The sequence below is a fragment of the Rousettus aegyptiacus genome, unplaced genomic scaffold, assembly GCF_014176215.1.
Source record: "Rousettus aegyptiacus isolate mRouAeg1 unplaced genomic scaffold, mRouAeg1.p scaffold_m13_p_12, whole genome shotgun sequence".
NCBI lineage: Eukaryota > Metazoa > Chordata > Mammalia > Chiroptera > Pteropodidae > Rousettus > Rousettus aegyptiacus.
Window position 1 is genome coordinate 20,329,444 of NW_023416287.1, and position 17,946 is coordinate 20,347,389.

At 45.3% G+C, this 17,946-nt stretch overlaps 1 protein-coding gene across 2 annotated transcripts in view; it reads right to left on the bottom strand.

Moving 5' to 3' along the window:
* Positions 1-14,901, bottom strand: part of HCK (HCK proto-oncogene, Src family tyrosine kinase) — a 33,926-nt gene extending 19,025 nt beyond the window's left edge. For both annotated transcript variants that reach the window (XM_016148829.2, XM_016148828.2), the window contains exons 1-2: positions 14,645-14,901; positions 960-1,077 (exon numbers count right to left, since the gene is read on the bottom strand). In XM_016148829.2, coding sequence (XP_016004315.1) covers positions 960-1,076 — 117 coding nt within the window. In that variant the 5' untranslated portion in view covers position 1,077; positions 14,645-14,901. The remainder of the gene's footprint in view (positions 1-959; positions 1,078-14,644) is intronic.
* Between the last annotated feature and the right edge of the window lie 3,045 nt (positions 14,902-17,946).

Below are 17,946 nucleotides of genomic sequence, written 5' to 3' on the forward strand. Positions count from 1 at the left end.
TAGTACTGTCGTCACAATTACTGGTCCTATTATTGTTACCTCCACCGTTACTACTGTTACTGCTGTCCCGACTGCCACTGTCACAGCTACCATTACTAATGGCGCTGCTACCATGACTACCGCGGCCACCATTACCATCACTGTTACCACCATTACTGCCCTTCTGATTCCTGCGTTCGGCCCCTGCCTATTACTCTTGCTCCTGCCTCTGGTACTTTGGAACATGCCCTGCCCGAGTTCGAATCCTGGCTCTACTTCTTACTAACCATGTGGCCTTTGGCAAGTTATTTTATCTCTCTGCTTCTTAATGTATAATGGGTACAATAAGAATTATGACCAACGATAGGATTATTGTGAGGATTCAAGGTGTTGATAACCGTAAAGCACTTAGGAGAGCCCTTGGTAAGCTCTGTAGAAGTAAAGACAAGTAAGTAAACACGTCTACCAGTATTACCACTTCTCTTATTTACTGTTTCTGCTATGATTCCTGCTGCTGCTGTTGCAGTACTCCCCCTAGCATCGTTGTTACTGTTCTAACTACAATTGTAATTACAATTATTGCTATGATGCTGATACTATCCTCATTACTGTCATTTCTTCAACTACTGTTGTTACTCGTCTGGTCACCCATATCTCTCAGCACTGCTTCTGCTACTGCCGAGGCTGGAAACTTGCCGTGCTCACTGGGACTTGTTCACTGCAGCCCAGGCTGATGGGCCAAGGCCTGCCAAGGCCTGGGCAACAAGACAAGGAGAAGGGATGCCCTTTGCCCTGGGTACTCAGTTCAGATGCAGAGTTAAGGTGCTGCTGGTGGCTGGTCAGCTCCATTTTACTCCAAACACACCTGCTCACCCTTGGGAAAACAGGAGGCTGTTAGGGCAATTTAGGGCAGCAAGGGGCAGCTCCCCAACCCCTACCCCTGGCCTCAGGACTACCCACCCCTCTCATCTCCCACTCACCCGCTTTCCTGAAGATGTGGGATCTGGCACATACACAGGGCTGTGTGTGTTGGCACTGGGCTCGGTTTTTGAGACCTTGCCTCTGTCTCGAAGGAACTTGGACTTCACACAGCCCATCCTGTGGCAGAGAGAAGGGAGGTGAGCCTGGCTGGCCCTGAACCCCACGCAGGGGAGTCTTCGATGCTAGGTTCTAGGCCTCCTGCCCCAGGCTGCACTCCCTCTCTTTCCCCATCTCACCTTCCCTGCCAGCCCCATTCCTCTATCCTTAACATACGGAGCTCACCCTGCCCTTATCACCACTGGGTTTCCCCACGTCCCTGTCAGCCATGCACCGCACAGAGCTGACAAGTTGTTATAATCATATTGCTGAGGACTCTGCCATGGGGGAGTTTACTTAGAGAGCAAATAATGAGGATCATCGAAATTCAAAAGGTAGAGCCGGGGAGCAGATTGGGTGGTGGGCACAGCTGGCTCAGCACAGTCAGAAGCCTGAGCTGACACTTAGTTTCCCTCCCAGCACCTCACTCAACACTCCCCCTCCTCCTCGTCTCAGTTTCTCATCAGCAGAATGGTGGATAATCATCAACCTACTAGCAGGGTGTTGGAAGCATAAGGGAAAGCATGTAGGTAGGGAGATACTCAGCTCAGTGTCAGGCTCAGAGCAAATAGTCAAGTAAAACTGTAATACAAGAATAAATTACCACTTTATACTGAATGACAAAGATGAGGTCAAACAGTCTAGCTAAATAATAGTCAAGGCACCATATTCCTCCTATCGTTTCATAATTGCCTTATAACAGCTCTCTCTCTCTCTCTTTCTCCTTCCCTTCTTTCTCAGATTTATTTGGTCATTCATTCATTCATGTACTCAGCAAACATGTGTTGAGCACTTTTTTAAACCACAAATAAGACAAGCAAGTTCATGCCCTTACAGAGCATACACTGAAGACGAAAGGGAGACACAGCAATAAACAGGTAAGTTAATAAATAACAAAATATATTTAGATGCTGGAAAATATGAGGACAATAAGAGAATGTGATAGGGAACATCTCAGTGGGACCCCTATAGACAAGGTGGTTGGGGAAGGCCTCTCTGAAAAGGTGACATTAGACCCAGAGCCTGAATGATGCAAAAGAGCTGGTCATGTAACACTCTGAGGGAACAGTGTTCCAGGCAGATGGAACAGCAAGTCCAAAGGTCCTGAGGCTGGAATGTGCTTTGAGAGAATGAGGCACCGAAAGGAGGCCAGCGTGGCTAGAGATCATAGGCAGGGGAGAGGATGGCATGTGACAGAGGCTGCTACATCTTGTACAGCCAGTGGGGAGTTTGGATTTGATTCTAAGGATAATGGGAAACCATGGAAAGTTTTAGGCAGTGGAATGATGAGATTCAACTTAAATAATCCCACCGGCTGCTGGGTTGAGGATAGATGGTGAGGAGCAGGGCAGGGAACCCTGTCCACTGCAGTTGTCCAAGCATGGGATGATGGTGGCCTGACCCAGGGTGGTGGCTATTGAGATAAGACGCAGATAGCTTCAGGGGCCATTTTGGAGGTAGAGCTGACAGATCGTGCAGATGGATTAATTAAATTTAAAGATACTTAGAGAAAATACATTTACCTGATCAGAGTCGAAACTTAATTTTAAAAGTGGCAGAAATATTTCATTTATTTTCTCAAAATGTGTACATGTATTTGTGGAGGAGACAGAATGTGAGCAGCCACATAAGGAAGTAATTGTTTTCCTCATCTGCACAATTGAAATTTTCTTCTAAAACAGAGCTCATTTATACTTAGCTTGTTAAAATAAACATGTATTAGTGGTTTAAGAAAAAAAAATTCTTAGGCTTAAGGAAGTGATTAAAACAATTTAAAAAAAATTTTTATTTACAAGAATGTTTCTGTCCTGGAGGGAATTGGGAACTATTTACCATCTCAAGACCTAAGCAATTTCTGCCTCATTTGCCTTTTGTGAGGAACCAATTCAGATTCCTGAAGTTCTGGATCATTGATTTGAAAAATTATCACAATTAATCGCTGCTTTATAATGTACTTGTAGGCATTAAAATTTTTTTATAGGGTTTATTTGAACCAGACTGATGAACTATGTTGGGGAGCAAGATCTCAAATGCTCCACCTGTATTTGTATGCATTTAAAACAGAAACCAACACCTCTTTGCTTTGTGATAAATATGTATCACAGTTCTGGGAGAAAAAACAGCATATTATGTGGTTTTGTAGAGCATAACATATTACATTTCGTATCTTTTGATCAGTAAGAGGGTGTTCTGGGAAGAGCACTGCTGTGTGATATGAGGCCCCTCCCTCCACCTCTCTGAGCACCTATCCAGTATCATTTACATCACAATTTACATATTCAAGATGGCCACAAGGTCCTGAGGGGTGGGGCCTCTGAAGGCACTGTGTTCATGTGTGATCCAAAGCCGCCTCTGAGAAGGCATGGTGGGGTTTTACCTCAGAAAATGGTAAGGATGGTAGTGAGCACTGAGTTATAAGTGTAAAGGTATCTGGCGCACAGTAGGTGTTCAGAAACGTTAACCATAACCATCTCTGTTTACTAGCAAGTATGGCCCTACCCTGGAGCATAAAGCAAGCACAAATTGCAATTCCTTTAGCCCACAGGTTTAGAGATACCACAACACTAGAGAAGTTAACTTTTAAAAATAGGGAATTCTCATTGGCTCAATTTGTGTTTTTTTTTTAAAAAAAGTGATATACCTGCAGGAGTCCAATTTGCATAAAATGTGATTGTCCTCCTGAACCAAGAGAACCATTCCACCTCTATGGTGCATGACTGCTCAACCTAGAAATGTAATGTGGGCCACGTATACAGTTTAAAATTCTCTATAGCCACATTTTTCAAAGTAAAAAGAAACGAGTGAATTAATTTTCAGGTATACTTATTTTCCCCAATGTTTCAAATTTCTAATTAATGGGTAATCAATATAAACATAATCAGTGAAATAATTTCCTTCTTTTTTTTTTCATGCTAAGTCTTTGAATCCTAATATGTATTTTACACATACAGCACATCTCAGTAAGGACTCGCCATGCTTCAGGTGCTCAATTGCTATCTGTGGCTAAAGCTACTGTAATCAAGGTACAGATATAGAATATTTCCATCCTTGCACACAGCAGAGGCTGGTCTTTCCCATGTCTGTGTCCTTCAGCACTTAGCTCAGGGATTCCCTGGCACATAGCAGGAGCATAATGCATGGTTAGTAGAAAAATGCATGCCCAGAACTGTGCTCTATGTAGTTGCTCCAACACAAAGGTGTCAGGACGGGGGTCGTGCTCCAGGACAGAGCTGAGAAGGGAAGACTGGACATAGAGAATTACATTCCCAAGTCATATACAAAGAAGCTGGCAGGGATTGGCACAGCCAGAGCCGTGCGAAGATTGCTAAGATACTTAGTGAATGAAAAAAGCAAACTACAAAACATGTAATATTGAGCCATTTTTGTAAAACGAATTTATATCCTGGTTCTTCCACTAACATGTGTATGTTTAGTATATTCGTAGAAAAACAACCTGTTTATAATAACTGAGCAGCAGGATGATGAGTTGGGTTTTGAAGAATAGGGAGGATTTCAATAAAAATTTGGGGAAAGTCCAGAATGATCCAAAGAAGTACTGACTTCCAAAAAGGATTTGAGGGAGCTTATAATATTAAACCATGTACAGAGCACTTCAAGGCTCATGAGGGTTATGCTACACCATTCAGAAAGGAAAGATTTCTAAACTAGAAGCCTAGGGTGTGACCGCTATTGCCACTGGGTACTAGATTTATCTCTGAGCTTCCTAGTAACCAAGATAAATATGGGAACTTGTACATTGTCATCATAAAATGCCAGGAAGCATGGCAATTTTTCAACAGAAACAAGTATTTTTTAAGTATTCAATTAAAAAAGAGAATTTATGATGTGGATCCTCGTATAAAGGTCACTGGACACAGTGGACAGTTTCTCCAACTGTGATATGGGAACAGAATAGGCAATATGTTAATGAGTGGTTCCCAAATAGATGGGGCTGATGTTTGGGTGGGTTGGGGAACCATGGAATGGGACACGAGTAGAGATGGGATGAGGGAAGAGGTTTACACGGCCCAGGACCTCTTAGTATGGTGGGGACTGCAAAATCCCTGTGCCAGGGTGGCTGGAAGTGACATCAGAAATGTAACAGAGTGCCTGGCTACTCTGAGTGTGGCCAGCATGAGGACCAGCATCATCATCAGACAGGAGCTGATAGAAATGCAGAATCTTAGGCCCGACCTCCCAGATCAGAATGTGGGTTTTAATAAGGCCCAGGTGATTCTTGAGCTCATTCTAGCTGGGAAGCACCCATGCAGGGAACATTCTTTGTGCTTGCTTCCTCAGCATCCATCCCTCTTCTGGTAACAGCACATGGACTTTCCTGAGGAAACCAGCCTTCTCCCATTCAGCACATAGGGTTTCAGGGATTGACAACTTGGTACAGGCCCTGACATTAGAGAATTTCATGTCCCCCTGGCAACCAACAGTGGTTGGTTTAGCTGTTGGCATGTATGTGATTGTAGCTGAGGCAATCAGATTCTGCCCTGAAATTTTGCTGGGAAAACACATTCTCTTTGTTGTTGATATAGATGTAGCTGTAGATGTGGGAACCTGGAGCTTTTGAGAGTCATCCTGATGTCACGAAGGAAGGGGCTGCCTTAGAATGAAGCTCCCACAGAGGGCAGATTGGTGAGCAATGGAGACAAAGTGATTTCTGAACACTTGTTTGAACGCCTGGATCCAGCTATGCTTGAAGCTTTTCGACAGTAGGATTTTTCCAGTTAATGAGCAAATAAATTCTCGATTTTGCCTAAGCCAATTCGAATTGGATTTCTGCCACTTGCACTCAAATGGTCCTCTGATTCTTGCATAGTTCTGAGCCATACTCCAGAAAGAATGAACCAGAGTCTCTCGGGATGAGAGCCTACAATCTGCATTTCTAACAATTCAGGAGATTCTTATGCACTAAAATTTGTGACCCACTAATGTGGTGGAATGAGGACCTAGCTTGGGGTAATAATCGGATCTGAATCTTGCTTCTGCCACTGATTGGCTGTGTGATCTTGGTTAAGTCATTTCCCTTCTCTGAGCCTCATTTTCTTCTCTGAAAAATAGGAGGCATTGGCTTCTCAGCCTTGACCTGAGGTCCTGTGTGACAGGGATGTGAAAAACTTTTTAAAACCTCTGAGAGCAGAAGTGGCCCCCCTGGCTCCATACTAGCTTAGACGGCTGACCCCTGGCAAAGACACTTCCTCAAGTCACTGCTGAACTCCTGGAACATGAAACCGGCTTCTCACTCCCTCAGCGGCCGCAGACACTGCACGGGAGGGGAATAAGAAAGGTCAGCTTCCTTGCCCTGGCTGCTTCCTATAGTCACCATGCTGGCCGCGGAGACTCAGAGTCAAGTCCAAGATAGAGAGGCCAGGTCCCTGCCTGATAATCCTGTGGAGTGGGTGGGAGATGGTCTGCTGGGAGCTTTTAGGCTCAAGTAGAGGTCTGCAAGGGCTGGAGGGTGAGGAGCCTAGCTTATGGTTCTACCTCTGCCACAAACTCACTGTGTGACCTCAGGCAAGGCTCATCCTCTCTGTGGGCCTCAGTTTCTCCAAATATGAAGTGAAATGTTGGATGGTAAGTTCACTGAAGGGAACAATTGTAGTTCTTTCCTGCATAGCATCTGCTTCCCCTTCTCGTAACAGCTCCCCAATTTTCCTCTGGAAGCCACCTCTCCCCCATTTCTCAGTTTGTGAATTGGGGTAGAGCTGACTTCAACCTCTAGTTGTAGAGGTTAGTCTGTGACTAAGTCTGGCCAATCAAAATTGCAGTAGTAGAAGCAGAGATGGGCATGTGACTCAATTCTGGCCAAGGAAAGTCATCCATTGGGCTTTGGCTGGAAAAAAAATGCTTGCAGTTGCAAAGCAGAGCCAAGGAATGGAGAAATACAGATTCTCAAGCCCTTGGATGTAGCCCTGCCCAAAGCTGATGTGCTCATGGACTTTCCAGAAACCTTCTGCTTGAGCCAGTTTGAATCGGATTTCTGCCCCCTTAAACCTCCACGTCCTGCCTGGTGCAGAGGAAATTCTTACAAGGGATTGCACTTCATACTTAGGTGTAAATGGCGTATGGCAAAGACGTCTCTGACAGCAGGTTTTGATAGAAGAGGATACTAGAATCATTAGAGTAGGTGAGGATGTGTCAAATCTGGACCCCACAAAGCTAATGGCACTGAAGCCATGTCTAGAAAGTGTCTGGCATGAATTAGGCCTCCATATACATTTGTAGAGTAAATGCATTGTGTTCAAATCTCTACAGGCCTTATCTACTTGGCTGAAGTCAGCAGGACCAGAATTATGAACCCAGTTTTCAGATGGGGAAATAGAGGCCCATGGCAGAGAGAGTCCCCAATCGGTCAGTGGCAGGTAGGATGAGAATCTATCTCTCTTGCCTCTCATCTTCCATGGGGATCAGCATTAGAGGTTGCAGTGGGGGAAGGGGAAGGCAGGATGAAGCACCCAAACAGGAAGTTTAGGATGGCAGACCGCTGGGGGCCCAGGCTGTCCAGTTAGCGGAACTTTCCCTTCTCGGAACAGCTCAGCCCTGGGGGTGGGGGAAAAGTCTTCCCCGATCAGGGGCCAATTCTTAGAGCCCTACAGCTCCCTCTCCTCAGGCTCCCTGGCTGTCTTCTAAATGAACTAACTAACCAAATCCTCAAGTGACTGCTGTCCCTAATGGACATTTAGGGGTGAGGACCTCTCCCCTTTTCTGACTCTTAGCTTCTTTCTGATTAAAGAGCTCAAAACTTTTGACTTTGCAAACAGGAAGGGATTGGAGAGACCTTCACTGTACAGATAGGAGCAGCAGAGAGGGCAAGTGTTGTGCCCTGGTTTACATAACAGCAAGTGACAGAGCAACACACTGAAGAGGAACTTGGGGCCTTTGGTCATTTGCCTGATTGGGGGGGAGGGTTGGTTCTGAGATGTCTGTGTTCCAGCCACTCGTTCCAAACACGCAGGAAATTCTTCGCATGTTGAATGTTACCACCGGATCACCCTGGTCAACTCTCGAATCCAAGGGCAACTGTGACCCTCCTTAGAATAATTTTATCCCTAAGGTAGGCAGGGTGCAGGGAAGTTTAGAAAATATAGGCTGGGATTTGAAGTTGGAAAAGAACTGGGTTTGAATCCCCATTTCTCCCTTTTACAGATAAGCAAGCAAGCCTTTTAAAATATAAACCAGGTCACATCCATTTTCTGCTCAAAATCTCCCAGTGCTTCCGTCTCACTTGGGATAAAGCCCAAGCGCCCCCTGTGGCTGGCAAGGCTCCATGATCTGGGCCCCCTCAACCTTACAGTCCTACCACCCCTCCCTTGATTTTTCCATTCCAGCCACACTAGCCTCTTGCTATTCCTCCTCAATGCATCATCCATGCTTCTACCGCAGGGCCACTGCACAGGCTGCTTTCTGGAATGTTCTTCACCCAGAAAGCCTTTTTCACTTCACCTAGGTCTCTTCGCAGATCTTTTTTTTCTCAGAGAAGTCTTCCCTCCTTGCCCTCGCTAAGACAGGAACTTCCAGCACTGTCTAGCCCCTTCCCAGCTGTGTCTTTCATGGCTTTAACCACCACCTACTGTGGTGACCACGAGGACGGGCCTCTCAGATCTCACCTGCATAGAACGGAATTGACGAATGGCCCCAGCTGCTGTTCTTTGACATCCATCAGCTGTTGCCATGGGCTGTTCACAGCCAATGACTGAGCGTGGCAGGGCTACTAAGGGCTCCTTGACAGCCTTGCCAAGCCTTCCGTAGAACTGCATTGCAGTCAAAACCACTTCCACGTCTACTTCCCTTCCTTCTTTCCCTCCTTTCCTTTCTTCTTCATTTGGAGTCAAACATGCCTTGCCATCTGATGGCTCTCTTAGCCACTCCTAGTTTCTCCCAAGGGTACTTCATCTAATAAATTTTTTGTATATTTAATATTTCTGAGAGTCTGCTTCTCAAAGGACCTGAACTAATGCACCTAATACACTACCTGTGGATTTATCATCTGTCTCCCCATAGAGTTTGAGCTATGTGGGGGTAGTGACTTGTTTTGTTACACTGCTGTATCCAAGTCCTATTAGGATACAGTCTTATTAGGACACAGTAGGTGCTCAATAAATCCTTGAATTATTGAATGAAGTCTGCTTTAGCTCCCTGGGTGTACCAGTTTTCCCCATCTCAACAATAGTTACGAATGTATGTTTAAAACTGAGAAGTGCTGTGTTTATCTGCTTGGAGAAGAATAAAGTTGTTCCTTGACTAAATCTGAGTGGAGTTTTCCCCCTTCAGACAGTCCACAGTGGCCAGTTCACCCCAGGGACAACTTTCCACACTAAGCTCCCACCATGCTCTAAGGTCAGCTGCCCACAAATCTGTCATCTGCAAATGGAAACCTCAAAGCTGCAACAATGCCCACTCTGACCCTCTTACAGTTACTTTTTTATAGCTGACAGAGCCTCAGTTTTTTTTTATTTTTTGGAGGATATGTATTTTCTTTTTAAAATTACCTTTTATCACCTAGTAAAACAGTACATCGTCCTTGTTAAAAATGAAAATATTACAGATAAATCTAAGGTACCCTTGGATTTCTCCCTGTACAGGTCCTCAATGGCCACCCCTTCCCCCTTGGGTAGCCTCTGCGTCTGCACTCACATGCCCATACACTGAAGCAGATGCTGTCAGTGGCCAGCCCCATCACTTCGCCCTTCACTCTTTTGGACCACTCCTACTAGGCTTCCAAATGCCAGCACCTGCATCTCTTTGCCTGAGAGATTTCTCTGTGGCCACTGGTGCCTGCTCTGCCCATGAGCTTGGCAAATGGAAGTGCTACAGATATATGATCTCCCCAGGACAGCTCTCAAACAGTGACTGACAGGAGCAGGTGGGTACATGTCCCAGTTCCCTCACCTGCTGAGTGGGTTCATGGCCTCCCAGAACTCCTAGTGGAACTGAGCTCCAGGTACCCACAGGGTTGAATGGCTTGTTAACACACCTCCATGGGCTGCCTTCTCTTTCCAGTCTTGCATCTCCACTCTCCTACTAGAATTTTCTGGGATCAATTCCCCAAAAAACTAAATAGTAAATGCATTTGAAATCTTGTCTAGGATTTGCTTCTGGGGAAACTCCAGCTGAGACATATATACCCTTGAAAAATATAGAGTGAGTGTGTGTGTGTGTGTGTGTGTGTGTGTGTGTGTGTGTGTTAAAATCAAATGAATTGTCCTGCATGGATTATGAGGTAGTATCCTTCTATTTTCATTTTTTGGATGAAGGAATTGAGACTCAGAGTGAAAGAATTTTCCCAATGCATCACAACTTGTATGGGACAATGCTGGCATTCCAACTCAGGTCTCCTGTGCTCTGTCCACTGTTCTTTGTTTCTCTGGCAGAGAAGAAGGAGGGTCTCCTATTCTCTTGGCTGGACCTAAGTCTCCTGGGCCAAAGGATTTCAAGGTGATGATGGGAGCTCAGACAGTTGTTTTAGGCCAGAATTAGGAACGCAAGCCCCAGTACAGTGCCATCCAGAGGGTGCAGTGACATGCAGAGGATGCAGCATGTGTGGCCATTGACACTGGCCAAGAACAAAGGCACATTTTACATGCAAGCAAGGCTTTCTTCTGCATCATTACTCATGCCTCTGAAAGTACACTAAAACTCACAGTCCTGGGGCAGAGGAAACTAGAGAAATGGGGCAGCGATCAAAGTGCTATGGGGGTTTGTTGAGCAACACAGAGGCTAAGAGAGATTGAACCACAAACTAGCTGTGTGAGTTTGGGAAAGTTATTTACCCTTTCTGGGCCTGACATTCCTTTTCTATAAAAGAGAGGATCTTTTAAGATTGGAGGGCAGGGGTTGAAAACTCAAATGACTGGAGGGGCCCACAGGCCATCCACATGAGGAAGGTGGTCCCGACAAGGGTGGTGCTCGCTGGACAGCTTGGGCAGTATGCAGGGCAGCCCCTGCTTGGCTTCACCAGTGTCGCCATGAGTGAACAGCAGAGGAGCATGGGAGATGGAGGTTCCAGCCCCATGACTGATAACTCTTCCAGATTTTCAAGAGAATACAGAAATCTAGATTTATGTGAGCGTTCTTCTCTCTAAACATTAGCAACCACCGAAAAAGAATTGCCATTTGAAGCCAAGTGAAATGCATCTGTGTGCTGACATATATCAAGCAAGGGAGGGGAGAAGTCGTTCAACATTCTTACATTCCTCAAAAATATGGAATGTAAGAATGTGCCAGATGCCAGGTGTTAGAGATACAGTGGTTCAGGAGACAGACATATCTGTGCCTCTTGGGACTTACTTTCTAAAAGAATTTAAAATCCAAGCCCTGGCTTGTCCTCTGAATGCAGAGGGGTAAGGCCCCCAGACAGCAGCCTATTGGGGTGAGATTAAGATTTATGCTTTTCATACTCACTAAAAAGGAAAATAGCAAGTGCTGGTGAGGATGCGGAGAAATTGGAACCCTTATACAAGGCTGATGGGACTGTAAAATAGTAAAAGACAATGCGGCAAGTCTTCAAAAAGTTAAACACAGAATTACCATATGACCCAGCAGTTCCAGTCCTTAATATCTACTCAAGTTGCTCAAAACAAATACACGTCAATGCATGTTCATAGCAGCACTATTTACAATGGCCAAAAGGTGGAAACAATGCAAATCTCCATCTGTGGATGAATTGCGAAACAAATGGTGGTATACACACACAATGAAATATTATTCAGCCATAAAAAGGAATGAAATACTGATACATGCTACAATGTGTATGACCTTTGAACACATTATGTTAAATGAAATAAGCCAGACACCAAAGATCACATGTTGTGCTATTTGGTTGTTTTATATGAAATGATCAAAATAAATTGATCCATAGAGACAAAAAGCAGGTTGGTGGTTGCCAAGGGCTGAGGGAGGAAGGCATTGGGAATAACTGCTTAATGGGTATGGTGTTTCCTTTTGTGAGGTTGAAATGTCTTGGAACTACATAGGGGTAGTGGATGTGAATGTACTAAATGCCACATTGTTCACTTTTTAATTTTATAATGTTTTATGAATTTCACCACGAAAGATATTACTACATAAAAGTGCTTTGCTAGGATTTAACAAACTATGATATATCCATAAAAAAATTCAAGGACATGGAAAAATGCTTACAATGTAATGCTAAGTGAATAAGTGGGATAAAAATTGTATATGCAGCATTTTAACTAATTACATTAAATAAAAAGTGCACAAAAAAGAAGACTATACAAAAGTAAACTAAAATGTTTGTGATTCAAAATGTTTAAAAATGCTCCTTGGTTTGAGTATCTACCAAGTGTCAGGCACAGTGAACAAGGTGGATGATCTTTGCCCTCCCACAGCTGAGATCAGGAGACCTGGGACAGTGGCCCCGGGTCTAGAGAAAGCTGGGAGGTAACAGAACCATATTCTTCTCTCTTCACTATCCCAGAACCCCTGGGTGACCCCTCAAGATCTTAGCCCTCTTCTCCCACAAAAGGAGAGGGCCACAAGTACCCTTTCTGGAGAGCCATCCAAGAAACACCTGCCCATGTGCCCAAGGCCACACATCCAGGATGGTCCCAGCAGTACTGTTTGTTGTAGTGAACATTTGAAACTACCTGAATGTTCATCAAAAGAGGAATGAGAAATAAGGTAGGGTGGTCACCTGTGGGGACACTCCACTTAGAAGGAATAAAATAGACCTCTTTTTCTCATCCTGGCTGGACACTGACAACTTAACTATAAGAAAGTAGCGGGGAGAACTGCAGATAGTATTTACATAGATCTTAAAAGACACAGAAAAGGATTCTATGCATCGTTTATGCATCCATAGATATGTAATAAATTTATAAAGGCACAGGCTGGAAGGACTGTAATTCATGACAACGGTTGCCTCTGAGGAGAGAGAGAAACAACCGAGAGGGATACGATGTGGGGAGGCTTCGATTTTATCTCCTAGTCATTTTATTTTTTAAAAAATCTGAAGCAAACATGACAAAACACCATCATTTGTTAATTTTGGGTGGTGGATTCCTGGAATATTTAATATATAATTCTCTCTGCTTTCTGTATTTTAACCCCCCCCCCCCACCCCAAATAAAAGGACAGTGAAGAGGAAGCCTTGGGATAACGGAACTGTTATTTATTGAGGCCTTTCTCTGTGCCAGGCAAGGGTTACACCAGTGGTTCCCAAAGTGTGGTTCCTGGACCAGTAGCATCAGTTTCACCTGGGAATGCAAATCCTCCAGGTCCCGCTCCAGACCTACACAATCAGGCACTCTGGAGTCAGGGCCCAAATATCTTAACAAGCCTTCTACGTGGTTCTAATGTACCGCTCAAGTTTGAGAACCACTAGGCTAGACCATGATAGCTATGACCATAGTTAACATGTATTAAGCATGTATACCTGTCAGGTGGTGCTCTAAGACAGCGGTCCCCAACCTTTTTGGCACCAGAGACTGATGCTCCTATGAGAATCTAATGCCTGATGATCTGAGGTGGAGCTGAGGTGGCGATGCCAAGCACTGGGGAGCGGCTGCAAATACAGATGAAGTTTTTTGCTAGCTCACTAGCCTGCTGCTTACTTCCTGTCGTTCAGCTGGTTCCTAACAGGCCAGGGACGAGTACCCCTCCTGTAACCCAGAGATTGGGGACCTCTGCTCTAAGAGCTTTTCTTCAGTAACTCAACCTAAATAACCCTTGAGGGAGCTGCTACTACTACTACTACTATTATTATTATTATTATTATTATTATTATTATTATTATTATTACATTCATTCTGTAATTGTGGAAGCAGAGACACAGAAAGGCCAAACCCTGGCCCAAAGTCCCACAGGCAGATTGTTCCCAGAAGCCGGTTCCTTAACCAGGACACTCAACTGTCTCATATGCAGGCGCTCTAACATACTCTAGCTTACTGCAGCCTTGGAAGAAAGAAAAGCCGCATTTGACAGATGAAGAAACTGGAATTCAGAGAGGGAGAATGACTTCACAAGGTCTCAGGAGGAGGAAAGTGATGGGGCAGACATCCCACAGTCTATCCAGGAGGAATTGGGGTTTGACCTAGACCTGCTGGGGATCAGGGCCCAGCGGAGAAAGAAGAGGAGGAGGAGGAGAGTCCCCAGCTGCACCCCTGCCAGGATGTGGCTCGCAGGTCACGCCTACGACCAGCTGTCCCTTTCCCCACGGCCGCTGCCAAGCCGCCGTGACCCGTCACCCACTCCCACCAGGGAACCGTAAAGGCCTCATGAAGCCCCATCCCTTCCTTCTCGTTTTTCTTTTTTTATTTTTCAGAAGGGGAACCTGGACGGCCCAGAGAAGTGGCGGTTCCAGCATAAAGTCACTTGGCGGCCCGAGCTTCCCCTTCGCTCTAGCTTTGGTAGGTTTGCAGCTGGGCAGTTTCGCCCCTCATCTGTGCACCCTTCCGCCTGGGTCTGCCCAGTAGCTCACCACCTGTCTGCCGCTTCCCCGACGGCACCTTCCCCTTGTACCCCAGCCTGCCCTTCCCACCACCTGGGCTCCCCTGCAGCCGGAGGACCTTCAGATTGAGCTCACTGGCGGGTGACCCTGTCTCGGGTCTGCGGCACTCACCTGGGCGCCCGCTCCTCGTCCCGCGGGCAGCCCGGATCCTCGCAGCTCGAGCGCCCCCCCAGTTCAGCAGCCCCCGGAGTCCCGGGTAGCCCGTGCCCAAGTAAGGCGGACTGAATGAAGAAGAGGTTAGGACAGCCCTCCGAGAGCGGGTCTTTTCGGGCTCCTTTGGCGCCGGACTGCCCGGATCCACCTCCCACTTGCCTCTACGCCTCCGCGGTGAGTCGGTGCTGGAACCCGGGATACAGTGACGCCCACAGGCCATCTGGGCGCCTAAGCCGAGCCCCGAGCGATGCTAACCCCGCCCCAAATCATCCTAACCCCGCCCCCGGAAGATTCCAACCCCACCCGTGAGATCCCAAACTCCGCTTCCACTTGCAGAATTCTAATCCCGCCGCCTAAGGATTTGCTAACACCGCCCATCCGAGGCTTCTAACCTTGCCCTCCAGGATCCTAACCCAGCCCCCGATGGATAATACCCCGCCCCCAAAATTTTAACTTCTCCCAAATCCTGACTCCATCTCTCTCCCCCAAATATGCTAACACCTCTCCTCATGAATTCTAATCCCGCTTCCCAACATGCTAACCTTGTTCCCAGAGGTCTTGAATCCCACATTGGGGTTTTAAAACTGCCTCCCAAGAACCCCAACAACCCGTCTCCTCCTCCCAAGATCCTCACTCTGCTCGAACTGATTTTGAATCACATCTGAGGGATCTTTAACTTCTCCCACTGGAGGTTTCTAATTCTACAGCACGGATTCTAATCTAGTCAATCGAAGGATTCTACACCTCTCTTCAAAGGAGTCTATCCTAGCTCTCAAGATTTATATAACTCTAACACTCCAGGCTTCTAATCTCGCTCTTGGGTGATCCCAGGCTTGTTCCCAAAGGATTTGAATCCATCCCGCGAGATTCTAATCAGGTCCATCCAAAGATTTTAGTCCTGCGCTCCAGGGATCCTATCTCGCTACCCCTACCCCCAATCAAAGGATTCTAACCCCACCCTGTTCACTCTGACTGGGTTCTAATTGCCCCACCTCCAAACATTCTAATCCGTTTCCCCCACCATTCTAATTCCCTCTTTCTAGTCAGCCCTTCCCCCACGCCGAGTCCCAAACCTTCCCAGCAGTTCTGTGGTCCACCGTTTCCGCTCCACAGGCCTCCAGCTATTCAAACGCCATGCAAAGTTCCTGACCCGCGGGAACCACTCTGGCTCATTCTTGGCCAATTTCCTGTTGGTTCAGAGGACTTCAAAAACGAGGGCAGCGGTAAATCCGACCTCCGGGAAGAGAGATGCGGGTTCTGGGGACATGAGAGGGTCATTATCAGCATCAGCTACGTTTTTTTCCTTAAGTCTGCCATTGTGATGGCAAAGGACCACAGACACCTGAAACAGTCTCCTGTTAACCAATTCCCCCAACCCCGGCCTCCCCTTGCCCTTCTTATTTTTTCTTTTTTGCCATTAAAGTAATGGTGTAATATAAATCCTTGTATATGTTCCCAAAGCTCCTATCAATTGTATTGTCAAATACTTTTATAAATAAAACACACCGTTATAAATGCTCAGCTTGATGAATTTGGGCAAATGTATATCCCTGTATAACCACCATCCCAATCAAGATATAGAACACTTTCATTACTCCAAAAAGTTCCGTTATACCTTGTTGCAGTCAACTTCTTCCACCTATTGCCTTAGGTAACTTCTGAATGTCTTTTTGTCATTATAGATTAGCTTTGTCTTTTCTAGAATTTACATAAATACAATCATACAGTATATTTCTTTTATGTCTGTCTTCTTTTACTGACATTGCTTTTGAGATTTTCCATGTTGTTACATATGCCAGCATTTTGTTCCTTTTCACTGCTGAGTAGTATTCCACAGTGTAGATGTATCACTATTTGTTTATCCATTTACTTTTTGATGGACATTTGGGTTGTTTTGAGTTTGGGACTACATGAATAAAGCTGCTACGCACATTCATGTGCAGGGATTTGTGTGGACATGTTTTGATTTCTCTTGGGTAAATCCTTAGGACTGGAATTGCTGGGTCATATTGTAAGTGTATGTTTAACTCTATAATAAACTACTAAATTGGTTTTTAAAGTGATTAAACCATTTGCATTCCCACCAGCAATGAATGGTTTTCAGTTTCTATATCCTTGCCAGTTTGATATTGTCATTGTTTTTAACTAAAAAAATTTCCCATCTAACTCATATTAGCATCAAAGAACATTGATTACAACTACAAATTTTGTCCTAAAACACTGCCTTACCACTCAGTATTTGAGGTGGTAAACCTTTTGTCCGTTCATTCATTCATCCAGTCACTATTCATTGTCATGGGGAATATAGCTGACCACAAAAAGCGGCACTAAATACTGCATTTTTGGAGTCAGACTAGAGTTCAAACCCTGGCACAACCATTTATCAACTGAGTGATCTTGCATAAATCATGTCATCTTTCTGACCTCAGTTTCCTAATCTGTCAAGTGAGAATAATAATAGTATTTACTTCGTGAGTCATTGTGAGAATCAACTAGCATCTTACTTCCAAGGGTGATAAGGATTATAAGAAAAACAAAGCAGGGCAAGGGGAGAAGTAGCAGGGGTAGGAGGAGTAATGGTGTGACTTGACACCCAGTCAGGGAAGACTTCTCTGAAGTGGGGATATGTGAACAGAGACCAACTGAACTGGGAAAGTACATCATGTGATAATCTGGGGGAAGTGTGTTTCAAGCAGGAGGAATAATAATAGCAAAGGTCCTGAGATACAAATACACTTGGTATGGTAAGGAATACAAGGAGGCTAGTGTAGCTGAAACAGAGTGGGTGCAGAGGAGGGTGATGGAGATGATGTTGGAGAGGTAGTGGTGTCAACTTGTGAGGCCGTGAATGTCTTGGTACTGATAGTATACTTTAATGGACATGAGGTGAGAGCCTTTGGAGGTTTTGAGCAGAGTAAGCCAGACTGGCTTGTGTTTTAACAAGATCTCTCTGGCTGCTGGATAGAGAATGGATTGGAGGGGCAAAGGATAGCAGGAAACCCAGCCTGAGCAAGCTGAGGCAGCCATCGAAAGGCAAGATAATGGTGGCATGGGCTAGGGTGGTGGAAACTGGCAATTTTAGAAGCTCAAAGAAAGAAAAATCAAAATGTTTGAGATTTCATGGATATGTAGGAGAGTCATTGCAGCACTGCTTTTATCAGGAAAGGACTGGGAATACTTAAATATCCATCACTTGGGGACTGAGAAAATAAATGATAATACAATAATGGAGTACCAAGCAGTTGTCAAAAAATATAAAG